Here is a 27,783-nt window from a genome sequence, read left to right as displayed (position 1 = left end):
TTGTATGCATGTTTGACTTTCTGCACACTGAATAACTGATATCATATTACATTTGAGACGTGGTACAGCACATTCAAAACTAGAGTATGATTCAGTTTCCTCGATTAATTAAGTTGTATGTGTGCCATTATCCAAACCTCCTCTCCTTTCCTCTAAGCTCTAACTAACCACACTAGAGAGCAAAGAGGACATTGATTAATGGTTAAGCAACTGCACTACAAAGTATGACAAAAAAGTGTAGTGCCAAAAAAATGGATTGGAAATGCTGGGGTGTACCATCCCCTTCAGCATATGTCTTCATACCAAAATGTCATGATACACAATTTGCATACTAGAAAACCACAACTTGATCTAATGGCACTGGAGGTAGAATGTTTCTCACAAATTCTACTGAACAATTTAACAGTGCACAACTTGCAAAATATGTCAAATTCTAATGTATAAAGCAGAAGTACAAACACCATGATAAGATATGGCACTCACTCGGATATATTTCATTGGACCTGCAGCTTTGTTGTGTATATAGCCGACATCTTCAGACATACCTCCCTGTCTTGTAATCCTACAGGACAGACTTTCCTTCAACTCAGCCACTTCCCTTTTTCTTCTTTGTTTAGTAGCCTTTAAAAAAATAGCAGATTCATAACTGTAAATCTACCCAGGTATGTGGACCAAATCGGCACTTTATAAAAAACGAAATTCAAAAGGGACTGAACATACGAGGTGGCTTATTCAAGGTATCTCTCTCATTCAAAAAAAATAATAATTAATTACTGCTTAGAGCAGGTAAATAATCCTGCATGCGTTATAGAAGAGAATATAAAGTTGCTATACCTCTTTGTGCCTGCATGCCGCCTTTGCCTTTCTAATCAACACGCTCAACTGGTTTTGAGATTTTTCTCGACACGCCAAGATATCCAACCCGCTGCCTTCCAGGCTTTTGGACAGTTTTCAGCATGTTTCAGATTCCGTGAGACCTACTGCCCGTGGGAATACTTGTGTTACAGTTTACAACAGCAAGGCTGTGGCAGCCACACCCAGAGCGACGTTTTATTATATTAACTGTTTTTATATGCAAAAGATCACTTTGTATCAACACCTAGCTGTGCATGTACGTGCAAATGTACTTCGCACAAGCGCATATCCAAATGTGTGCAAGTGTGTGCTAGATGCATGTATGCATGCACCAAATATGCCCATGTGCGCTAGCAAACAGCTTTTTCTGTCACTATACAGTACGTGTGCATGTTTGTTAAAGTATGCAATCTATGAAAAAAAAAAGTTACAGAGCAGAACATTGTAAAGGAAGTAATAGGGACTGTTACCAGCCTCTTACCAACTGACCGCAAACACTGGATGCAGTTCTTTGAAGTGGCTTCAGAAGAGATGGATCACAGGAATGATATACTAGAAAAGAGGATACTAAAGATCCAGGACTTGTCTAGTGCAGGTGCCTACCCAGAACAGCTGTAATTCATTTGAGTTGTCTGGGTGACCTGCTGTACCGTTCAGAACCCCAAGTGCATACTGTATAGTAGAGTCAACTAAACCTGCAATTATGTAATATGGTACAAGTCAAATAAAATGCAATCACCTTTTAAATACAAAAAAAAAAAAAATTGTACGATACACAAGCACCATGCTTTAGTTGACAAAAACTACAAAAAAATAAATACTGCTAAATAATTGTTTGGACCTGGATGCTACTTACCTTGTTAAGTGAAAGAACACAATGGTATACAAGTCACGTATTCTCTCAGTCAAGGAGATACTTGGAATCATAAAGACAACCCAAAAAATCTAGTGTTCTGGGCTGTTTGGATTGTGTTTAGTTTATTTTTCATCTAAAGGCAAGGATATGGGTTGAGATCACCCGTACGTTCACCCTTGCCTCCCTGCCAGCGAGACAAGAAAGTGGTCCCCAAACTACTGCTGGAAACAAGAGACCCACATGGATGAAGATACTTCAACCTGGAGTAAAAGAGATGATTTTTATTCTTTGATATTTACATTAAAACAAGGAACACATATTTAAATAATCCCATATACAAAGACAAAAGCTTTTTTCTTTCCTTACATGGCATACATATATTTTTCAGCCACGTCAACCACAAAAATGTGTCATCCTCAAAATGAACATTCTAAAGTTTAAAAATACAAAACTTTGACTTGCCAGGGAACTGATTCTTATCTGGCACAAAAAGAAGCAATTAAAAAATAGGATAAACATCTGAAAAGCTAAATTAATAAAACTGCACAACTTATAAAAAACACACAAAAACTGACTGTTTTATTTAAATCGCCCATGAACCCTGCTTGTTGTAATCGACTGTGGTTCATGCCAAGAACACACCTAAATCACACCTTATTACCAAAGAATTTGTACAGTATATACAATATTCAACAAAAACAATTTGTTCAATTTTTTCCTCAGCAGCTGGCAGCACCAGTTAAATATTTTAAGTTCAAGTGTTATATATCGTACATGTACATACAATTCAGCATAAATGTGCATTGAAAATACATTTGAAATACTGTAATAGATTTCTATTTCTTCCTTTTTTTTTTTACAATTGGTAAGAAAAAAAATACAAAACAAATGGGGCAGCAGCACACAGAATCAGTGTCTGGGGGCAAGATTATCTATTTAATCCACAAGATCCAATTTTATGACATGGCACTTATTACCACCTTAGGGGCAGACTTGCATGAAATCCCCACCCTCACAGACTGACTAACTAATCTCAAACACTGCGTGAAGCATCAACTAGAAATAAAAGCCACCAGAACAGTACTATGGGAAATGTAGTTTATATAAGTTCTTGTGCACCAAAAACATGAATCCCTGGTTAAAACTACAGATCAGCAGCAAAGCAGAGGACCCCTCCCCATCCCCCATTAATGCCTGTGCCAAAAATAATCACAAGTACAGTAAATACAGAACAATTGGATCAGAACATTTAATACTTACATAAAGCTATGCTGAGATTGCTGCTGAATAAAACAATTTGTACATGGCCGATTCCCAGTCACACAAAAATTTAATTTAGTTTTATATTATGACGTTTTTTATATTCTAAAATAAATTGGCTTTTAAAAAGTCTGAAGACCCTAAAAACAATTCAGTGCATTACTCTGTGATGCAATCACTGGATGCAGCAATGAATGTACTTCAATAGGTTCAGCTTGTTGAAACAGTACACAGTGCATCAGGTTATGAAAAAAAAAAAAGGTTTCCGACAATTACTGGTAGCTCAACTGTTAGCATTAAAGTACTGCAGTCGCTTTGCTCTCGCTACTGTAAACATAATGCTCCACATATAGTACCTTACATATTCTACTCTAGACAGGTTAGCATTTCAATTAAAACACTTTATGGGGTTTGATTCTTAGAAATCTATTCAAGGCCAATAGGTTTCTATGGTCATGCATGCCCCTAGTATTCAGTCCTTTACAATGGTTTTAGCATGTGCAGTCTAGAATGAATATAGACTTGTGAAATTTGGGAGTTTTTGGTAATCTAGGTAGGATACAAAGACCCTGAAATCCCCAGCTTGACTGATCATATATAAACAAGTCTGCACTGGTTACAATCATACTGCATACCACGGATACTTGACATTTATAAATCTCACCTTGTTTAACAGGTTAGTTAACAATACATTTCCACCTTTGAACCTGCTAATCAGCCTAGAACATTTTGTAGTTCATTACAATGAAGAGGGCATATCCCAGAACAACGGATACCAAGCCCTGGCTAGACAAAATAACACATGGTTCTTAATAACTTTCACTGAACGGACTAAAATACAGTAACATTTTCTTCTAGACAAATTATCAATTGGGATGAGACTTTTTAGTCTGTAATTTCTTAAAGATGAATTTCCACAAACAAATACATAGCAGGAGTGCCAAGTGGTTTGAGATTGATGAGAAGAAAGTATTACGGGAATTCATTTGGGACAATTCACTTAACCTCATTCCTACATGCTGTACAGGTAACATCAAAATGCTGTGACCAGAAACAAAGAAAATACTTAACTGCTGATAACCACATAATACAAAATAAATTAATTTATTACATAAAGTCTCCTATTTTAATGTTTATTGGCAGTTACTGGATGAAGTAACCAAGTGCAAGAACTTGTAAAATGCAGATTGAGCTCATGTTCAAACACTGATGGGAAAGCAATTTGATGTTGGGTGTAAAACCAAGAAATAAAAAATACATCTTTACCATTGGCACAACTTTAACAAGAGCCTCTTGATTTCTGTATATTTGAAGAGAAATGCAAAACAGCCACGCTACCAAATCTAAAGAATAAGGTGCTGTGACCTAAAGTCCAATGAGTGACAGGTAGGTGGGGCTTTATGCTGGCTACACAAGAGGTGAAATTGGCTTCACCGGAGTCCCAAATGAAAAGCAAATATTTAAAAGTACTTAAGAAAATAGTTCTGCTAGTGAGCAAGATAGTATTAAAGTATTCCTTGGTTACTGATGTTCTGCTAACACCTACTGCCCGAAACTGATATTGCAGTTTTAGATACATTCCACCTTCCCAAAAGAAAAAGAAAAAAAAAAAAAAATCATACAACTCATAAACAACAATTCTACTGGTCTCCAACTGCAGCTATGGGGAAAGGGACCAGTCTATTAAAACTCAGGCCTAACAAGAGGATCATTCAAATATTCAGTTACAAATATAATACCAGTATATATATCATGTTCCTGCATATTTAGTGGTTTGAATAGACCGTCTCAAAATGAACAGTATGGTTGAAATTATGCATTTTAATAGGGCAATAACATTTTACAAAACACTTAAGCAACACTATTTCAGATAACATCAACTCTTTTCAAAAAAAGAATTCAGAGGGTCACATGTATTTTGCTGTCTGCAGGAAATAAAGACTTTTATTAGTATGAAGCAACAATGTCTAGGACTAAGTAAGTGCATTTCCATGGTCCGCACAGGTCTGTTTTTTTTTTTTTTTTGGTGGAAGATTTGTAAGCTGGACAGGTTTTTCTTAAGAAAATATATAAAAGGCAATTTGTTGAAACAAAAAAAGCTACAAGCTGAAGTCTGTGTGGTGCATTTACCCATAGATAAACTTAAGCTTTTCTCTATAGGGGATAAAAAAATGGAGCACATATTGTTGCATGCAGCTGCGTGTAAAATAAAATAAAACAAAACATAAAGTAACCCGGTATCTTTTGTGAATCCGGTCATTCATTATCTAACCAGACTCAAACTGAGGGTTAGGGACACCCTGGGAGTTGAAAACTAACCCTATCACAAGCAGACCCCATTGATACCATCTCAGTCAAAGAGTAAGCTCAAAATAAAAGATGCCAGTATTCTGGTTACAATGCACTGCCAGATTAAGAATAATTCTTTGTGTGTGTGTGTATATATATATATATTATATGCTTCCCGTCCCAGGTTGACTAAGTTTGAGAACCACAGATCTACACTAAGTGGTGTAATAAATAGTACAACTTATCAGTTACACCTGGGCACAGCAAGGTAGTGCATCCCTAATCATTTATTTATAGTTGGGGCCAAGAGTAAGAGGCATTATATGACTTACTTGTAAGAACCAAGGGCTTGAAGCAAGTAGACAAGTGGTTAGAGTTCAGGCCTGGGAGGCAGACTAGACTAGACATGACTATCACAGAGGTAAGCCACTTCACAATTTAAATGTCAGGTCCCCTTTTAGAAGCAAGTTGATTATAAAAATACATGCTGGAAAGAAATAAACAATTTACATAAAAGGTGTTCCATGCAAAGTGAAGGTGCATAAACCAGTGGTTTAGTACTTCAATGCCAAGAATATTTAGCATCTATTGTACAGTACCACCGTGTTTACCTCTTGATCTACAATTGATTTTAATGACTATGAATTCTACTGACTTCATTGCAAAATCATGTTTTATTTTAAACTTTCCTTTAAAAAAAATAAAGAAATGAAAAAAAAACAGAATAAAAGGACACTATAGATTGGACTGTCCAGAATAAAAGCCAGGGATGGCTGAATGGGTTAACTCTATGGCCATCTGTAGTTTATTGTAAAATATACACGGGTTACAAAATATCTAGAAACAATGCATATCATTGAGCAAGCACACCAGTTTGTACACTCACTGCTGCTCTGAGTTTTATGCATCAGCAATATAAGGTTTATTTAGGGAGACAATAATATTTGATTGAGGAAAAAAAAATAAACAGTGGGGCAAATGTATACAAAATGTTCAGGGGTTCAAATAGTTTGACTCAAGTCTCTGAAGATGATGTAATCTGAAGTCCTTTCATAGCTAAAGCATGTAGACATGGTGGGGTTGGTAAGGGTTCGCACATCTAGATCTAAAATTCTTAAAGCTACCGATATGAAAATTGTGTATGTTTCCAAAAAGTTGGAAAAAGCTCCAACCCAAGTCTTAATGGTAACATAAAACCTGTTAACTAAATACTTCCTACATGAGGTACCTAAAGCTTCCGTTCTAACGATTAGCTGTTAATAAGAATCCTTTAAGATGTATTCGATTCACACTGCACTGAGAGAAACCAACAGAACGGACTGTCACAATGCAGCTGGAACCTCACAACCTTCTTCCCCATTTTAATGACATTTGAAATGACAATGTATTGATTATGTATGACAATGTTAAAACGAAAACGAAAGCTTGTGTTTTGCAGTTATCCCAATTGATGAGACGCTGTTTAAAGTGGAAAGGACAGAATTAATTTCAGCACCCAATTCATTTGTAAAGCTATTTTGAAATAAGGAGGGTCTGGTATTTGAACCGCTGAATATTTAAGATGAGTGATTCTTTCGCTTCTAATCAAGACAAACCAAAACGAAAGACAAGAAAGCCAAACACAGAGCGCAAACACATTTCCCCCCGCCCCCACCTCCCTCCCTTGACTCTTAATACTTCTGACTATTATTTTTCTTTTTTTACAATGAATGAAAATATGTGAATCAGCACTGACCAGGAGAACAGTTCACTAAAATGGATCATCATTTACCATAGAAACATAATCTTCCCAGCCCCACCCCTCCGACATCCCCAAACAAGGAAAAGAGGGAAGAGTAGGAAGGGGCTATACAACATTACATTAGAGCGTCTTTGTGGTGTCGCATTATATGCTGATTCTTTTCCGAGGGCCGCCGGAAACCCTTCTTGCAGTAGTCGCACCTGTGGGGATAGTCCTTGGTGTGAATAGATATGACATGTCGTTTAAAGCCTGATGCGTCCGTAGTGTTATACTCGCAATACTGACACTGATAGACTTTCCTGCCACTGTGGGTCTTCATGTGCTTCTTGAGTTCATTCTGATGCCGGAAGCCCCTTTTGCACCGTTTGCATTTGAACGGGAGGTCCTTGGTGTGGACCGACAGGATGTGGCGACTAAGCGTGAAAGGGTCCGAGATTTTGAAGTCGCAGTGCCTGCACTGATGGACCTTCTTGCCCTTGTGTGTCTCTGAGTGCTTCTTGAGCTCCGAGGGCCGGTGAAAGCCCTTTTCACACACTTCACACTTGTGTGGGAAGTCCTTGGTGTGAACAGAAATAATGTGCCTTTTCAGGTCACTGGAGTTGGTGCTCTTGTGGTCACAGTGTGGACACTGGTGAGTTTTGTGGCCCTGAAAGATCTCTGTGTGTTTCTGGAGCTCCTTGTCATCAGCAAAGGCCTGTGGGCAGTGGCCACACTTGTAGGGCAGATCAGTGCCATGCTTGCTCTTGATGTGAGTCTTTAGGTTGGACTGGTCAGCACAGCGGAACTCGCAGTGCTGGCACTGGTACGGCTTCTCACCCGTGTGTGTCCTCATATGCTTCTTCAGCTCAGAAGGGTGACGGAAGCCTTTGGCACATTCCACACAGACATGAGCAAAGTTTTTGCTGTGGACGGCCAGGAGATGGCGGTTTAGCAGGCCCTGCTCAGCAGTTTCATAGTCGCAGTACTTGCACTTATGCAACTTAGGCTCCTTGTCACGTAGGATGAGTTTGTTGGAGCTCAGGGGACTGGCCTCCCGATAGCGCCGGGTGTACTCTGTGAACTCATGGACCTTCTCTCCCTTAATGATCAGCTTGTGACTCTCCAGGTGGTTGTGAAAGCTGACCTTCTTGTTTGTTGTGAAGTCGCAGTCCGTGCACTGGTACTTTTTCTTGAACATGTGGTCCGGATGGTTTTTCATATGCCGTTTCAGGAAACCCCGAGATTTGAACTTCTTTCCACAGATGTGGCAGGGATACACCGTCAAGGGCTGCCCATCCGGACCAATGATCACAGCTGGAGAGAAGACATTCGAAAAAAAATTACATCACCTCTCACTCATTCAAAATAAACTCGTATACATTATGTTATACAGCTGTATCTGTAGCAAAGCTTCTGTGATACCACTATTAAAAAAAGTATTTATTTATTTTTGTCAAAGCAGTACAGACGGTTCACTATTTACAAATTTAACTGATTAGACAAACTTTCATATTGTAGCTTTTCTAGCAATGAATGAAGCTGGTTGGTTAGTTATCATATCCTGTTATCTCTCTCTGAAGAGTGTCCACCACAACACTAAGGTGGTATAAAATGTAGGTAAGAATGAATCAGAATGAAGTGCTCAGATGTAGGTTCCAAACTGATACAACACGCCTGAGACACATTAAAGAAAGTCCAAACAAATGCAAAAAAGGTGGGCTCTCACCTGTTTGGCACTGCCGGGTCTCTCCCCTCTTCCTTTTCCTGGCCTTCTGTTTCAGCACCCGGCTGGTGCTGTTGCTGTCGCTGATCTGTAGATACTGGGTGGCAGCGCCATTCTTGTTCTCTAGCCTGGTGTCCAGGTTGTTACCTGAGGGGTCAGTAAACAGTTAAGTACCTCCTTACTTTAAGTATGAATTAATTTTCTATGATTTATTCATTATATATATATATATATATATATATATATATATATATATATATATATATATAATTTTTTTTTTAATTTATAATTTTGCCTGTAGAAAAGAAATATATTTACCAATTCTTAAATGGTTTGCATAAATCACTGTATAGAGTACTGTAAATGAACAATATAACAAGTATAATGGTTAAAACATCATTTTTTATTATTCCACAGAACAAATGTGCATTGTCACCCTGGGCAGAAGGACAACAGGATTTTAACATTCCTGATTGTGTACCATTCAACTTGTAAACAACCAGACATCTTGACCAACCTAAACCAAAAACTCTCTTTCTAACAGCAGTGTGGAGTAGTGGTTAGGGCTCTGGACTCTTGACCGGAGGGTCGTGAGTTCAATCCCTGGTGGGGGGACACTGCTGCTGTAATCTTTACCTAGATTGCTCCAGTAAAAAACCCAACAGTATAAATGGGTAATTGTATGTAAAAATAAGGTGATAATTGTAAGTCGCCCTGGATAAGGGCGTCTGATAATAAATAAATAATAATAATAATAATAATAATAATCATTGTATGTCACTGTATGGCCAAACTTTGCTTTTGATAATAACAGAAAACACTTCAGCATACAAGGGCTGCACATGAATATATTTACCATAAGCAGCCGCCCAGGCCACAGGGACAAACGTCTTGTTGATGTTGGAATCATCCATCTGAGACTCTTGGATGGAAGGAGCCTCCTCCTCTCCCACGATCACCTCCATGTAAACCTCATCTGCAATCTCTGCACAGTCTGAAAGGGGACAGAGATAGGGTTGAACAGAGATAGGAGGCAGACACTGCCAAAAAATTGACAGGGGTTCAATCTACAGGACGCCAAGTTGGTATGAGTGGGCCTTTGAATACACGTCATTTTCATACAGTTATGTATAATTTTGTCTCCCGATGCTTACTGATATCTTCATCTTCCTGAGAGGAGTCTTTGACCGCCATGTAAACCATCTTCTCTCTGTGAAGCCTCCCCACTCCCCCTGGCTCCAGCACTGCATGCCCATTGTGGAAATCACTTTCTGTCACAACCTCTGTCCCACCTTCACATAAACATAAACACAAGAAGCATGTCAGGGTTAGGAAGGGCCTCTTAAACCTTTACGGTCCTATGTCGGACCTGGTCCGACATTGCAATTATTCCTATCAGGTCCATTGTCGGACCCTGTCCGACATCATCAAAAAAACGCAAAAAACGGGTTTCTAGTCGTTTTTTCTCCGGTAAAAGCAGAGAAAACCATTCAATGGCCGAGTGGGAGCGACAGGAGCCGAGACAAGCCGATAAAAAAAACAAAACAAAAAAAAGGCGTATCTCATACTTGCCCCTGGCATCCCATATGGGCGGTCATAAGGAAACAAGCTGGCTGTTACTGTATCAGCGCACAGAGACTATCACAGACATTTGCAGAGCTTTTTTGAGATGTTATAGTAATAAAATAATGACTTGGATTGCATTATTGAGGAGTTTGGTGATAAATGAGTGATCAAGAGATGATTGATCGGTATGTACGACTATTATTATTATTTATTTCTTAGCATATGTGAAAGCGATAGCGAACGAAAGGGTGGGGCAGGGCTGGAGATGCCTAGTGAGTGCTTTGTTGATATGCAGGGCCTTTTAAACCCGTTTGACTGTGGAAAAAATACTTTTAAACAGTGCGTCTAAAATTAACTGCGTGTGTGAAAATAAATTGGACCCGACACACCTGACGCGGACTTAATAAATGGACTGCGCGGTTAAAGAACTGACACTGAAATTGTAAAACTGCTAACACTCAGAGCGGCATGAGTAACATCAAAACACTTAAGACAAAACTCCTAAGTAGACAAATGTTTTGGCTACTGCCTTCAGTGTACTGATTAAAACTGTATGTGGGGGTATTAATATATCAATTAGGAAGGGATGGCCCCTCCCTACATTAGCTATATGTAAAACAGACCCGTCATTATAATTAATCTGTTAATGGTGGGTGATTAGGAGTAGGGAAAAGATGTGAAAGTGTGAAAAGAGGCAGGGGTGTTAAGAGTGGGGGATTTGCCAAAGGTAAAGGAAAGTGGAAGTTTTAGATTCATAACATTCATCATTTACCTATTTCCACATCATCTTCAGCTTCAGCCTTAAAAATATATACTTTGATGACCTCTGAACCATAGCCGTCTTCTTTCGAACAATCGCCCTGCGTCATCTCAGTGCTGATCTTCAAGTTTGTGTTTCCAATATCAAGCTTCTCCCCTACATCATCCACTGTACAAAAATAAGGATTACTTTGTTAGTTACGTAAACAGTGCCCAGCATAGTACGGAATGCCGAGTAATATGGACACTTAAAAGATAAAAGACATTAAAAATACATAAACATTGCTAAAGAGTATAGTGTGTTTATATGAATCAACCGAGTTCCTGACCAGGTAAGCTTCAGAACATTTTATTGCAAAGTTATTCCACATCATAAAGGAGGTGCTTATTGCACCAGGTTATTGAATGGTTACCAAGAGAGGGGAGGGTAGAGTAATAAAGCTGAGCTCACAGGAGATCATCAGGTAGTCCTCAGACGTGCTCTTGCCATCCTCATCATCCTCAGTTTTGATGGTGACGGTGGAAGCTGGCATTCCCTCATGTGTTTGGATCACTGTCTCTGAATCTGAATTTGTAACCATCACCTCCTCAGAGACCATCTCAGATTCATGCACTACATGGTGGTGCAAGTGTCCATCCTGGTGATGGTGGGATACCAAGTCGGCCACAAAGACCTGGTCCCTCACTTGCTCAGCGATCAGGTCCGTGGCCAACACGTGGTGGTCTAGGGCCTCTTCGATGGCCACCTCTGCCCCCAGCACAGACTCAGGTACCATCACCCCCTCTGTGGTCACTTCGTCCCCATGCTCAATGTCCGGCCCCTCAATCACCTCAGCCTCCAGGGTGATCCCCTCATCAGTCACCACATCCGAAACCAGCACAGCCTCTGGGACGGACACTACGATGTGGTCACCGTCAATATGGGCCATGCCACCCATGCCTGCCACTGGGGAAAGCGGTGCAGGGTGAGTGCTACATCACAAATTATTATTATTATTATTATGTATTTATTTTATTTTTTTAAGGGACGTGCACGGCTCATATGCTAGTAAAATGTTGCCCCCACCTCTTAATAACATCAAGCTAGAAAACTCTATGGCACGCATTAAAATATTTTTGCAAACATTACATAATCGATATGTGCAAAGTCAATCTATAAAAGTGCAATAATGAGGTAAGAATCATGGACAGCAGTTTCAGTCATTCAAATTAATAATGCAAACACTTCATAATAGGGATGCTAGATTCAGTTTAATTTCCTAAATTTAAAGCTCTGGGATTAAACACGTTTAAACTAATATATTGGGAATTTTTGTAACCAAATCAAAAAAGCCATCATTGAAGCGCTACAATATTAATGTGGATGAGACTACATGCATTTTTATAAAAGAATAAATCTCACACTCTGCAGATCCTACTGTATAAACAACCTCTATTTCATATCTTTGACAATGGTTAAACATTTACCCTTTGGAAAGAGTTTAAACGATTCAAATTAACTATTAACATCTCTATTCTTCATTACTTAAATTCCTATTAGAATTACAATTAACATGTTAATTTAATAAATAAATAAACCCCTGATTACTAAAAGGAATCAGTGTGAAATAATACTGTTAAAACATGTGGAAACTGGGCTCAGGTACCTACCAAAGTCCTGCATGATCATTGTGTGCGGCATTTTTAAATCCTGCGATTGTAGTTCCAACCCCCCACCTCCTTGGTCCATGATCTGCTGGTCCCAGGAACTACAAAAAAAATGATTCAACAACATGGCTTATATTAACTGCATAAACATGCAGGTCTATGAGAAACAGCAACCACACAAACAACAACAAAAAAAAAACCAGTACTGATCAACTGTGCAAAGGCAAACAGGACACACTCTTGATTTTCTGGTATTTTTATCTGGTAAAAACAAACCTATTTCCCCCATTTGAATGAATCCACCAAACTCAATTACAGCCCAGGTCATGGGAGTGGATGGAAGTGTTTCCCATTTGACAGTTGGGAGGGTTTTGAAATGAGCTTTATAGGTCTCAGTTTACTTCCTACAGGAAACACAAAGTATAAAGAATTAAAAGCTTGCTTACCTTCACATTTGATCCAATGTTCTCACAAAACAGAACGAGACTTAATGCCGGTTTCTTTTGTTGCTCAACTGCAGGCACCTATAAAAGACAGACTGTATGTTACTTTCAGTGATTTGCTAATACTGATTTTCATGCAACAACAAACTCCCAATTTGTTTGTTTACACTGAGTTTTATTTCAAGTAAAACCTGTCACAGATAACCAGTCTTTGCTCTCTATAAGACATAAAGTAGCCTCTTTTCATCCTCATGTTGTGCACTTCCATTTGCTATGTTGCTATGAAAACTACACATGCACACTCCATGAGATGCAACCTCTTTAAACCGCACTGTTTAGAATAAAACACAGGTTCTTGAGAGTAGAGTTAAAACATTACATTTTAGGGTTTCCGTTTTGCAACAAATTACAGTAATAAGCACGTAACCAGGTTTTAAAGCTATTTTTCTTCATGCGTGGCCTTAACACATTTGGCATTTTCAGAATAGCTGCTTCTCTGTCTCTGGTTTCTATAGCAACTGGTTATGATGCTCTAGGGAGCAGCAACAGATCAGGACGGAAGATGACATCCTCCATTATAATGCATGGAGCCCAGGTGACCACCTAACAATGGTGAAGGATCCTAAATCAATGCTCCCAACCTGTCAAATATGCATGAGACTTAATAAGACACATTAAGCTGACTGGGCCCTGGAACAATAGGAGAGTAAAAATAAACTATCCCAACTGGAATGCATTGGGGTAAACAGATGACCAAACCTAAACCATGTTAAGGACAATTGACAGTTTTCCTTGCCCATGGGAAAAATTTATACAATTTGATATGAAAAGTGACAATAAATATATCAAATCAGCTAGATTTCATTACATTTTTCATGGCACCCAATTGGTGTCTATAATTCTGACTTGGGTGTCAATGCAAAGACACTAATTGGTTCTCTGCATGCAACTGGTGTTTCCTAATATTGGCTAAGTGCCAGACTTGAGGTAAACCTAGGATGGCTGTATTTAATCAGAAAAAGAATTACTACTAAACAGCATTCACGTATGAATAGGATTTCCGGCCAGCATGCCAATCAAAATAATTCATTATGTGTGTTGGAAAAAAACAAATACATGATCTGCATAAAATTACCAGTAATGCATCCCCATAAGCCAATTATCTAGTACCAGTGCCAAATTTTGTATACCTTCAAGTTCACTACAGTGTATAGGTAATCCTCAGACATACTTTATATAAAAAATATATTATAATAATAATAATAATAATAATAATAATAATAATAATAATAATAATAATAATCATCTTACAGCTTAAGCCAATAACAAGTATTTCCTATGGAACCTGCATGTGCCTAACACAAATGAGGAAACAGTACATTTAATTACAATGCAGTTACCTCCCAACATGCACCCATTTCCTGCTCTGGCTGACACAGTAACGATGCCATTACTTTACATTACATTTTTCACCAGAGGAGCATTTCAACTGTATGCCTTTACTAACTGGTTAAACTGAATGAATCTGCCCATTTTGCATATGAATCCAGGCCATTCTTTCATCTGCTTTTTTTCCTGCAACATAAGGTATTTGCTCCCATGTATAAACGTCAGTAGGAAAAACACAAGGAATGAGAATAGTTCTTGTTTTTCAAACTGATTTTAAGGCGATGTATAGGAAATGTATACATTTCCTGCAAACGCACACCGCAAGCCATTGTAAATGCAGCACCAGTGTTCGTGGAGACACTGCATTATACCAACGCTTTGTCCATTCTGACTTTTTATGATTGAGTACAGCGCTAACTAGCAGTGGAATGAGCCCCCTTCACGCGCTGCATTTGATCAGCTTGTATGATTTGTACAAATAATTTACACCATGCATAAAAAACACACTGCGCATTTACTTATGTATGTTCGCTCTAGTGTTTTTTAAATTCTATATTTCAGCATAGCCAGGTGCAATGCTTTTCTGAACAGTGTATGACTTAAATATGTTGTACAGTTGGGCTAACACTGGGACAAATAAACAGTAACAAGAATATATATATATATATATATATATATATATATATATATATATATATATATATATATATGAAAATCGTATTATATATTCTCATGCTGTTAATGGTGCATTTTTACGCTCATTAAAGCACATCATGCGTTTCATTATTGAACTACACACTTTCTCCAAACGTTTAAGTACCTCTACAATAAAATACAGATCCAAGTAATAATACACACCAGTACAAGACATGTTTTATGTAACGCATTATCACATGATGTACCTTAAAACACACAAATGTATATTTCCAGCACCAACAATTTTAGTTTGTGATAATTCCACATGTTTTACATACCGGTAACCAGTTTGAAAAATGTACACAAGTTGAATGGGTGCTTAACAATCTCTTATTTCATTCCTTAAATAAATAAATAAATAAATAAATAAAAGACAAGGTAACAAAGTAAACGTTATACGGGAATTTTTAAATGTTGCATGTAATTTGCACGAATAACATTGTTGGTGATATTATTACTAGGTACAGCAGGTAGGCAGCAATGCGCAAACAACCTGCCGCCAAAACGACATTTTGCGTAGCAGAGAATAAAACAAAATATGAAATATGCGTTTGCTGAAATTAAATACACCGTGTATGTAAAAGGTAACGATTAAAAATGAAATCAAAATGACTAACAAAAACACTACAGGTTTTAAATGATACCTTCCCTAAACTGTGAAACCCCGTTCACTTTAAATCAGGCTAGATACAGTGTCTGCAAAATCGGGGAATATAAAACGTTATTATCCAGATCACTTTACAAAGAAAAACAGCAGGATCAAGCCGTTTTGCAATAACCCGGTAACAGAAATATGCAGCGCTTGATGCATTTGTACAAATTTTAATGAAATATGCGCTAGCTAACATTCAAGGGGTAGTTTTACCGGTATGCTTTTCTAATGATACAAACACAAAAATGTTGCCTGATCGACCTTGGGAAGATCATTTTTAACCATTATTTATAGCACGAAAGTATTTTTTCCTAATTGCACACTGCCCCTTTGATCTGCCCTATCAATCTCAACCCCCATATCCCTCTGCAGCAGACAGACCAAAAGAATGGCCACTTCCCTTCCTTAATTAACAGCAGGCAGTTTGCCATCAGACACATTTCAACAACTAACAATTCACGGAACCACTCGTATCGAGAGACACGGGGCATGCTTGATACGACATCCAATTATTCGACTTTTCCATGGTCATTTAGACTTCTATAGCTACAACAAAACAGATGTGGTAGTTCAATGCAGATGGATCCGCTCTGCGACATCCACCGCTCACCGACATCTTGATTTCCGCCATTTTCTATCTCCTCCTGTCGAAATCAACTAATTTGCTTAGAAAAACGCACTACCATGTCGTTTTGTAAATAACACAATGTGCATGTTAGACATTCTCTCCCACTAAACACAACCTCCTACCTCCGTAAAACAAGCCCACACAGGAATATAACTTACAATTTTACAAAACACGGCGGGAATAAGGCCGCGGCTATCTGTTGTGTTTTTTTTTTTTTTTTTTTTTTTTTACAGCGGGCTGAGGGAGGTCCCAGGGCCCGCCGCCTGGGCCTGGTTACGTCTCCCCGCCGACTCCCTTAACGGGTTTCCCGGTCGCCGACCCTGGTTACCTGCTTTCGGATTCTCCCCCTTCGGTCTTGAAGAAGCGTTTCTCCCTTCTTTCTTTTGTCTCGGGCTGTTTTGCTTTTTTTTTTCCGCCTCGCGGACACCGCGGCCTGCACATTCGGGATTCTCGAATTCTCTTTTCCAGGCCTGGACCAATCAGGCTGCTCGCTGACAGGGGAGAAGAGGGAGGGAGTACGGGGGGTGGAATAGCGCGCGCGGCCTCCTCCTCCGCCGCCGCCGCCGATCCCTGCCTGTTTACGTCACTCGAGTGAAAAGTGCTCTTCGTTTTCTGGGTTAGGCGCTGCTTTAGGGCAGCTGAGTGAGAACGGGAGACTGCTGTTGTAATGTATTAATGGCGATTCTTTAAGGGTGTGTGGGGAGTAAAGCAAATAACACTGTTCTAGATTAACACGGTCAGTAGCTTCTATCCCGTGCGTAAAAATGAAGCGGTGATTGATTATTTATTACAATTTAAAATCTCGAGTCTGGTTTCACACAAATTCGAGTTCGGTTTAGTGGCACCGATTTTGAATAAACATTTCAAGGTTAACGAAAGCCAGATGTTTTGATGCAGATATGATTTATCGTGATTGCTATTGTTAGTAACCGTGTTTGTATCTGTCTACAGTGCATGGGGCAAGAAACAGAACCAGTTCATAAATATTTTTGGCCGAAATCGTTAAACTCATAGTGCGTATGATGGATTTACAGTGGGAGACAGTCCCAACGGAAAACCGTACAAGTACTGTGATTTATATGGAGAATGAAAGTACAATAAAAAGAGCAGGTTTGTAATGTATGTAGTCGTGGGGAAGTGAAATGTGATCCACTATGAAAATAGTGTGCAACTAGTATTAAGACACAATCAGGCCCAAATCCTAGAATCCTTCACTGGACAAGACATGTCTGTTTCCACTTCAACAGTACGCTGGGATCTGTGTGTTCTTACCCACAGTAAAGGCCATTCTATAATGTATTCTATAATATATACTCTGGCCAGTAAGAAATAGAATGGCCTTAATAGTGGGTAGGACCATGTAGCTCCACAACAGTTTGCATACATTGTAGACTCAAGTTTATTGGCCAGTCAGTGTTTTATAGCAGGGAATGAATGTATCAAACACCACTGGCTTGTTTCATAGATCCTGATTACCACTAATCTTGAAATACAGTACAGTACCTTACCTTTGGTAACATTAAGGAGTGTAAGGTAAGTGCTGCTCAGAGTCTGTGAAACCAGCTGCATAAAACCGATTTACTAATCTATTACTGAATTAAAATAGCTGTTCATACAGAAAATAAGTAAAACAAACAATGCACTGGTGCAAAAGCATCATAAATGTGTCTCTTAAAATTTATTGAAGTTTAATCGTTTGCAAAATAATTTTATACATTTTATTTATACTACATATTCTGCCATTAAGTGTTGTGCCCAGCCCCTGACATTTACATTTGCTTAATGAATTTGTTGCTCATAGATTGCTGTATTGAGTTATTTATAATATTGACCCCTACGGATGAGACAAGGCAAAGGGAAGCTTAAACTGTATTAATGCAACAAGCCATTAAAATAGGCCTGACTGTTCCATTCTTGTGTTTGAGAGTTAAAATGCTCACCCCTGTGTTTCTAGGGATTGGTATGTTTTGATAGACCTAATTTAATCTTTAAGGACTGTAATGTGTCATTCGAAACTTTATTGCTTTATTGTAAACAGAACTTTGAGCAGAAGATGACGTTAAACAAAATAACATGACAATAAATTAAATCTTACTGTACATAGCTGTCAATATTACAATATTTAGTAAAACATGATGTATACTGTTTGTGACAGTGGCGAAACAGTACTGAGATTATAGAATAGACTTTGTCGAATAAACGTAATAGAAACATGTATTTGGTTGTTTTCTTACCCCTCCTCCCTCCCTAGATTCCCCCTCATTTTATGCCGAGTAGGTTGGAAGAGTTGTTGCCAAGAATTGAAGATGGCACTTTGGGGAACGCCATAACAGTGTGCTGTAATCCTAGCTCATCTCAACATCCGCTTGTCAAGGCAATCAGGCAATCACCTCGTTCTTCTCAGCATCAGCCAGCGCATTTCATTAATCATTTTTTATACGTCACTTATCATTGAAGTTTGATTTGCCAAGGTTGATGCACTCATGTTACAGACAGAAAAGAATCGTTCTCTTTTTGGTTAAATGTCGTATTCTCGGTGCTGACACATCAGTACTGGTAAGAGGGTCTTGAAGCTGTGCTTGCCCTCGGTAGCCACTGCTGGGGTCTGTAGTCTGCTGGTGGGAGGCTAGTGATTCCGGATTCCAGTTTGGGGAATATTGGCACTGCACCTTTCTGGAAATGAACACGGATGCAACCTTTGTTAGTGAGACAAATTCAATGAATACTGTTCTCCTTCTTGGGTTAGTGGAATGGCTATTGTACTAGAATACACAATTCAGAATAGATTTCCACTCTACTGCATCTTTATTGTAAAGGGATATCATAGGCAGAAGCATTTTTTTAGCTTTTGGGAAAAAAAGTAACTTTGACTGATTGTGCCTGTGCAAATGACTGTCATCTCAGCTCATTGAATTGAAAGGAAAGGCAAGATCTGGGTTTTAGAGTCACGTGTCAGCTTATAATGTAAAGCATACACAGTTTAAATCACCTGTTTCAACCACAGGGGTCAGGATTCTGTTCATAGAGGGCTCTACTCTAATGGGCACCTCAGCTCATTGAATTAAAAGGAAAGGACTGGATGCGAACCCCAAACTACATGGTTCAAAGATGAGTGCTGTACCATTCTACTAAAGAGCAAGCTCTGTAGTCAAGAGGTAAGTACGGGTCTTATGGTGATGTAAGTATTATTAACTCATCAGCCGCTTGGAGGAGGTCCCATACCGGTGTGATTGTTTGCTCACCACGTGTCTGGTGTGACGAGGGCTTTATATTTTTATACGAAATATGAAAAAAATATATACTTCCAAATTGCCAGTTTGTGCTGTCTCTTGCATTAGACGCTTTGTGGATGTGTGGCAATGGTGAATAACAATGGCGGCTCACTCACCGGTATGGGCCTCATGACAGTGGAAGGCAGTGGCTGGATGTAGTCATCGTCCCCTGAGTTCTCAGAATCAGCCTGGTAGGGGTTGCCTCTGGGAGCCGGCTGGGGCGGGCGGCTGGAGTACTGCATACTGCTGGAGCGGCCCACACCAGGAGGTTGGCTGGACTGGGGTGCCAGGAAACTGAAACAGACAAACAAACAAACACGTAAATACAGAAGGGTGCTGATGATGCTGAAAAAATTGCCATTTGCCATAAATAAATGAGTTTGGGATTATGAAACTCCCCTACCTTTGGGGCTTGCTTGGAGGGGTGTTCCGTGGGGGTAGATAGGGCCGGTTGTCTTGCTTTTGCTGGGCTTGGGGGACTCGGTAGTTATCCAATGGCTGTGGACGCTGGGAGTTCTAAATAGCAAAGAAAGAAAAACCACCAATCAGTGTCAGCAACCCTTTTAAAAGTGTAGCGTGGGATGTCTAAGGTAAAGACAAAATTACTATAACTTTTATAAGATATTTAAACAAATCTGTAAGTGGATATAAACCACTTTGTACAATTACTGTATACTGTAGATTTTATTGAAAGTGGTTTTAATTTGTGTCATGTCTATATCAATGGTTATCCATGTTGGAGCAAAGTCACACAGGTTTGCCTTGCAAATCTGCCCAAGAACTCCAGAGTAACTACAGTTTCACAGCAATATTTATGACTTGGCTATGGAATCATTTAAAGCAGGCTTAACAGGTATAATACATAATGAACTCCTTTAGTACCTGAATGGAGTATTACTTGATCCAGATAAACAATGTAGAACATGCTTAAAGCAGAGACCTGGAAGCTACAACAGGCTTTGGCTCATTTAAAGAAAGACAAGCCAGCTGGCAGGCAGCCAGGCAGCCAGTACCAGGTATTAGTCTGTCCTCACCATTCTCTGCGGTGGGTAATCTATGTGTTTATTGTATACACCTGGCTCTGGATCAGGTATGAATATAGAGTTGTGGTACACATTTTCTTGAGCAGTGTTCCCGCTTGTGGTACGGACTTCCTGTCTCTTCAGATTCCTTTTCCTAAACACACACACAAAAAAATCTGGTCATAATATTAATGTAATGTTATAGGAGACTACAGCCAGGGACAGAAGGCATGTTCAAGTTGCTCCTGGCTGTGTACAGTTTTTTAGACAAGAAGCAACATTTTTCACAATCCCCTCTTTTACTCAGTCAAGTTGTACCTCGGCCAGCATTCAGCAATGAAGGGGATAGACCAAGTCTGCCAGAGAAAGAGAATCAAGGCCATTTATTGGACTAATAATACAAAATCTGAACCCATTTGTCTTCTAAGATACAAAAGAATATCAGCACTACATAAGTCAGTTTGATTCATGCTGTATTACTTACCCTTCCTCCTCATCCTCTGGCTCCCCCGAAGGCTTCTTAAAGTAGTGCACGCATTGAAAGACAGTTCCAACACACAGCGCAAGAGCTATCCCTGGCAGTGTAGCAACCAGAATCAGGTTTGTCAAGCTCCACCTCTGGTCACAGTTTTCCCCCATGTACCAGAAATCTTCACCGCCTTCTTTGTAGTTTTGACATCTGAACAAAATGTAATTAATGTATAATTAATACAGCCTCATTTTGAAGTGGGTTCTGGCAAGACAACACAAACAGACAGCAGCACTAAACTTTTAATTTTGCACAACAATTAAGAATAAACTTCAAACAATAATGTAATTGCTCCTACCTATATGCCAAAATATTTAAAAGTTCTCATACTACTGTAGCTGGCCAGCTGCCCTTGTGCTACCATTGACATTGCCAGTCCACTGCAGTGCCATTCAAGATCATTTGGTAAGGGCTGTCTCCTCTGTAAGGGTATAATCAATTGAATGCAATTCCATTTACTATGTAGATCTCATATGTGTAGTTTTGAAAGACACACACATCGGAGCAAACATCTTTTCAATTTAAAAAAAAAATGGTATCTGGCATAATACTAGGTTAGAGAAAATCCTGTTTGCTTGCCTTACTTTCAAGTAACCTTGCACTTCCTTGGCTATTCCACTGGAGAGTGAATTGTCCCCAACCATTCAACACCCTCTTTACTGTGATTACCTAACCAGCTGCTTCCCCTTAATGACTGACATGCTTTGCAGCTAGTAACTTGCTTTAATCCCAAAGACAATGCTGCTAAAATGACCCAGGAAGTGAGAAAGTAACAAACTATGTGAACAACAGCGATGCAAATACATTTTTAAAATGACAACACTGCATGACAGGAAGATTTATACAATGGAAGTGTATGACAGGTAAGATTTATACAGTTATTTTATTATCTGCATCCACTTCAATTGTTGCAAACTGAATACAAATCTTAAAATCTTACCTGCAGTAGGGCTTTTTATTTCTACAATAACAGTCCCCATTAGAACAGTTAAAATCTTGAGCTTTTTCACACAGTTGAAAATCATCTCTGAATCCGCAAAATGCTAAAAAAAAGAAAAAAAGAAAAAAAAGGGGGGATAAACATTGGGCTGATAAACATTGCTGCATTGTGAAGCCCTATAACCCTCTATCATTTTTGATATTGCCATCTCTAATGTATAGAAATCATTGTCAAGTGTTATTTGCCTCCTATTGGTCGGGGGCTGCAAAAACAAAAAAACATACAGTAACAAATACAGAATTTGTTAAATTAAAGAGTAACAGAAGACACAATCAATGTGAGTGATAAAAAGTTAAAAGATTCAAATTCAAGTCCACCAGTCAGCAACTGCCCCACAGACAATAATACTCAATAATCGTAACATTAACAGCCATCCCTTCTGTTCAGCCCAGAGTATACAATTGTGCCAAATTGTGCGGTGGTTTTGGATCACTGAAGTTTACTATGGACTACATTCCAGTCGTCTAAATCTACACCCTTAGACAGATTCCCATTTTAATGAGTTGCATTGATTTGTTGCTGAAGTAGTAGAGGTCTGGCAAGAAAGTTCGACGGTGGTCAACTTGACTTAGTTCCTTACAGTTTAACCAAAGAAAACGAATCTGCAAAAAATTTTTGGCTAGTAACACATAATCTTGGCAGTTTATTTCCTCTGAAGTTCCTGCTTTGATTTTGTTTGGTTTTCTGGAATCTCTGGTGAAGATGCCCGAGTGCCCTGTATCACGCTAAGCAGAGGTTTGTTACAGGTGCAGTAAATGCTGAACAATTCCTTACGGTCTGGAGTGGTAGAAATGTTTGTGGCAGCTCTAGGAATAGTTAGCCCACTGGATGTCTGGCCAAAGTTTGCCATCAGGAGAAGTCCAAGCACAAGGTGTACATCCATTTCCAACAACGAAGCAAACCACAAACACCTCTGTATAGCACACCCACTGAACAAGAACTGGGGAAAACCAGGCTCTGCCTTATACATAACACCAAGGACAAAGATTACCTAATGGCATTTTAACAGCCGTGTCACGGTAATGATTAACTTCACCGTGCTCTGATTTATTTCATAGTCAAAATGTCCTGTTTATTTTATTTTGTATTGCTTCCCTAAACAAAGCCCATATACCGGTACTGTACTATTCTCCATGAAGTATTAGAATGGGGGGGGGGGGTATATCTTGTTTAAAAGGATCTTGTACCCCTTTCACAGGAGGTTAGGGAACTGAAGAACTTTCAGTTGAATGTGACAGGCTAGGGGGAGTTAGCAAGGCCAGGATTGTTTTGGCCTTTAATGGTAACAGCATAGCGGGGGTGTGTTAAACATGAAATCATAGATTTAAACAAAAATCAAGGTAAAAATGCAATGTTACCGTTAAAAACGGACTATGGGAAACTGGAATGCTTGCAGTTAGATGTTTGCGTATGATAAGCTTTGTACACAAGGATGTCATGTTTTCTTATCAAAGTCAGAGTTGTATTCAGACCTCCACTGTTTTATTTACATTTAAAGGACTCCCCTAAATTATCTCTATAACCCCAGGACTCAATAATATAATATAATAACCAATACCCCTCTCAACGTATTCCTAATAGATTTCATAAGACAGCCTCTGAAAGCTAATTTCATGTGGCTGTAAGGAAAATACCAGTCTTCCATTGGGGAAAACCTTTGAATCGTTGGTTGATAACAATCTACATGAAATTGCAGGTTAAAGTAAAAAGATTAGCAGTTTAAGGTCTATTGCTGTGAGATCACATTTTGCTAACGTTTTTATGGGGTCAGTGCAATTATATACACGTCAGAGTCAGCACTATTTAATCCGACCCCTCCCACAACAAGCTCCCCTGGCAGATAAATAAGAGTGACAGTTTCATGAAACATCCACTAGAATGCGTAGCTGAACCAGAAAACAAAAACATAATATCGAACACCATTACACCAGAAATATGACATTATTTGTATTTATTATATTGCATTAATTTTTGTATATTAAGGGAGTGATAATGAGGTTTAGAATCCAAGTGTAATATTTATAGACTCATAGCAGCTTTGTAAACCAGTGCTTTGAACAATTTTAACAAGACATCGAATTTAACATCCTACCGTATTATGATGAATAAGCCCATAGTCTAAAATCAGATGTGCTTTTGTGTGAATATAGTCTTGTGCATTTATATGTGGGAGAGTTGAAGCAAAGGATAGATCAAACCAAAAACTTGGATTTAAGAATACAAATTACATTCAAATGCCAGCCCCAGCTATTCTATAGATATGAATGTAATTCAAACAGGTGTGGCTGGCAGAATTGAAAGAACAAGTGCAAAGCAAGTTTAAAGCCAGGTAATGGGGGATTTAGAGAAACAGGAGCAACAGAACCCAGAACCAATAAAAATGAATATAAACATGATATATATAAAAGCGAAATGTAAAACAGCAACTAAAGATACTGAAGTAATTAAATACCACAAACCTACACCTTTTTATGCATTAAAGTGGTCAGTATTGTGATGATGCATCGACACACCTGTTTTACTGTATGACCAGTAGACTTTGAATCAGTTGACAGTACACGTATGACAATATAGGAGATAACAATACATGCTATTGCTGTATACTTTGGGAGTGGTACATTGTTGATAACCTTAACCTTATCTGCTGTATTATTGAATTGTGGTTTGTCACACTTGAAAAAAAAAAATATATATATTGTATTTCTTGCTCTTATTGTATGACTTGTATTGTAACACTTGAATGTATTTGTATTTGCTTGCGATTGTAAGTCGCCCTGGATAAGGGCATCTGCTAAGAAATAAATAATAATAATAATAATAACAAGAAGAAAAAACAAACAATACAGCTTGATGGACCACATTATCAAAGAGCTCACACAGCCTTGAAGTTAACTGGAGCTGAAAATATTTCTAAATACAATTCCTCTTGCTAGGAGACAACTGTGTATTTTTGCCCCATCAAAGAAGAGTGTTGTGAAAAAAAGTTCATCTTACTCCACAATTGATTAATGACTACCTGATGCAGTATTTCTCGAAGCAGCCTCTTAATTACTGGTTTATCAACACTATTGATCCACAGCATACTGTACAACTGTATTAAAAGTCTGAACATCTACAGCTTGAAACTATCTTCATGGAAAGTAGACATGCTGGAAATGTACAGTTCATGATAAGGAAAGCTATACCCGAGGACAGTCCTGACATCACGAGGCTCATTAAAGTTCACACACTTTTTATAGCTTGTCATAATTTATACAGCCCTTTAATTTGACACAATGCATTTGTGTCATGAACAACAACCATAACTACAAGTTAAAACAAAGTAAAATGATACAAAAGTTATTATTTAAATAAATTCCAGGTCTTTAAAGTGATAAACTGCTGCCCTTGAAATGTGTGTTGGTTTCCTGGTTCCTGGGAAGCCATACTGATCCATGTTACAAAATGCTAGTTATCACATCAATATTTACAAAAATATACTTAATCTTATATTTTGACAAGTTGTTAAAAAAATAAACAGATAAATTACTATGTAGCACCAAATACAAAATCTTTGAATACTTCTGAACACATGCCCTAGGAGGTGAAGCTGACAGAGAAGGGTAAATGATGAAACGCATGTCTACGTTATAGACAGTTGTTTAATTGTTATGTGCTGTACTGCTGCTTAGAACACAGGTGCTCAGATATTTATTAGGCATTACTGTGGTTGATTACAACAGAATGTTTGCCAAGTCTAACAGATCCCTTGTGGCTTTATGTGCTGTCTAGTCTGCGTGTAAAGCAAAATGCAGCTGAGTTTGCCAATTCTGTGCCAGTGTGAAGCTACACACAATTAAAACTCACCATGCCAGAAAAATGTATTTTTCAAATGAATGTTAAGCAGAGGGCTTTGACATGTCTCAATTCAATCATTCTGAGTGGTTCTACATTGTGCTGCTCCAATACTTACTAACATTTAACTTATAGTTGTTACCAATTTTCTCAAAATCTGCCTTTACCTGACTTTGAACTTGTTCCTCATAGAAAATACATTCAATTTAACTTTGATGTTCCTTACTTTAACATGCACCTTGAGAACAGCAGAGCTATACTGTGGTCTTCTTCCAGGTCAGTGTCCTGGGCTTTGCCATGTACTATACACCTACAGCAACTGTACCTGGAAGATTTCTATGTGATGGAATCCTACAGTGGGAATGTAATACATCATCATCCAGACACAATCATAAAATCTGAATACCGCTCATTTCATCAGGCTCAATTCTATATAAGGTTTACTGAGGTATCTGGATACAATTGAGTTATTATATGCAAGGACACTGATTCACCAAATAATTTTACAAACTATAATAAAAACTAAATCAGTAAGACAGCCCATATGGTGCTGTATTGCATTACCAGTGTTTTTGCCAACACTAAGAACACTTAAACAGTGCTAGCCTCTTAAATGGAAATCAGTATACCATCTGTTACACTGAGCATTGTACTAAAATTGATATTAAGCCAGCGTTTGCTATTAACTAGAGATAATCTCAAATCAGTACCAATGCTAGTTGTACTAAATATTTAATTTGTTTGTTAAAATCATGACCCTGATGCACACATACTCTCTATTTTCTTCCAAGTTTAGGAATAGGATCTGAAATTTTAAAGACCCATAGTCAGGTAAGAGTTGATTTTATTGTAACACAAAAACGCAAAGCAGAGGACGTTTCATCTGTCTGTAGTATGCCGCCCCCTGGAGTAAGCGTATTTTTCACTTCTTGGTGGTAGAGGGAAACAGGCTCTTAATGGAGTATTAGCAGCACTGCGGTGCCATTAACCTCTCTGAGTATCAGGGCTGCCAGCTCTTCTGATTGAACAGGGACTGCCTCTACCAACTGGCAGGCGAGGAGTGAGGGGTTTCCAGCAGGCTTCTTGGGTGGGAAGTTTTATGGGTCCCATTTACCTTTTCACACACTTGCCACTGTTGATTCTAAATCCCCCAATGCACAGGGGAAACCTTTTACCAACTATTTATCTTTAGTATACTGCTTGTGATTGTGAAGCGAAAGCTAAAGTTTCTCTAGACTTTGTACTTAATATTTGGAGCACGAAGGGCAGAAAATAATCTCAGTTTAAGATTATAGTGAAGAACTATTGATTTCTGTGCCATTCAACACCCCCATCCAAACATTACTGGTACACCATATTTTATAGTAAATTACTTTAATTACAGTTCAGAAACTTGTTTTAAATGTTCTGTACAGATCAGATGGCTCTGGTTCTAAGACTGCGTGACTGGAGTGCAATGCATGAGTTACACCAATAATCTCCAATTGTGAGTCTACTTAATATCTACATTTTTCTGCAAATACCTTTTTTAAATCAATATGGATATCAGTACTGAACAAAGTCGTCTGCATTTTAAAGTGTACAGATGTGAATATGAACTACTTACTCATTTTATGGTATAAAATAACGCTAATTAGCAATGA

General features: G+C 38.6%; 2 protein-coding genes across 4 annotated transcripts; both read right to left on the bottom strand.

The window, feature by feature from the left end:
- Nucleotides 1–1,977: 1,977 nt before the first annotated feature.
- Nucleotides 1,978–17,127, bottom strand: LOC117430577 (zinc finger protein 711-like). Of its 3 annotated transcripts, none has more exons than XM_034050744.3 (9): nucleotides 16,812–17,127; nucleotides 13,122–13,199; nucleotides 12,679–12,776; nucleotides 11,480–11,974; nucleotides 11,042–11,197; nucleotides 9,858–9,995; nucleotides 9,560–9,697; nucleotides 8,707–8,850; nucleotides 1,978–8,294 (listed from the first exon to the last, which is right to left on the bottom strand). In XM_034050744.3, exons 3-9 carry the CDS (start codon nucleotides 12,755–12,757, stop codon nucleotides 7,117–7,119), a joined length of 2,328 nt encoding a protein of 775 aa, XP_033906635.1. In that variant the 5' UTR covers nucleotides 12,758–12,776; nucleotides 13,122–13,199; nucleotides 16,812–17,127; the 3' UTR covers nucleotides 1,978–7,116. The 3 variants fall into 3 exon arrangements, with proteins under 3 accessions (XP_033906635.1, XP_033906637.1, XP_033906638.1); XM_034050746.3 differs by lacking the exon at nucleotides 16,812–17,127 and adding an exon at nucleotides 16,642–16,711; XM_034050747.3 differs by lacking the exon at nucleotides 16,812–17,127 and adding an exon at nucleotides 16,606–16,627.
- Nucleotides 17,128–18,153: 1,026 nt separating this feature from the next.
- LOC117430901 (uncharacterized) lies at nucleotides 18,154–23,253 on the bottom strand. The gene is made up of 7 exons (XM_034051485.3): nucleotides 23,081–23,253; nucleotides 22,247–22,349; nucleotides 21,262–21,456; nucleotides 20,790–20,931; nucleotides 20,159–20,271; nucleotides 19,872–20,049; nucleotides 18,154–19,156 (listed from the first exon to the last, which is right to left on the bottom strand). Exons 1-7 carry the CDS (start codon nucleotides 23,187–23,189, stop codon nucleotides 19,031–19,033), a joined length of 966 nt encoding a protein of 321 aa, XP_033907376.3. The 5' UTR covers nucleotides 23,190–23,253; the 3' UTR covers nucleotides 18,154–19,030.
- Between the last annotated feature and the right edge of the window lie 4,530 nt (nucleotides 23,254–27,783).

This window comes from Acipenser ruthenus, chromosome 26, assembly GCF_902713425.1.
Source record: "Acipenser ruthenus chromosome 26, fAciRut3.2 maternal haplotype, whole genome shotgun sequence".
Classification (NCBI taxonomy): domain Eukaryota; kingdom Metazoa; phylum Chordata; class Actinopteri; order Acipenseriformes; family Acipenseridae; genus Acipenser; species Acipenser ruthenus.
The sequence above is the reverse complement of the archived record's forward strand: the minus strand, read 5'-3'. Positions and strand labels throughout refer to the sequence as shown.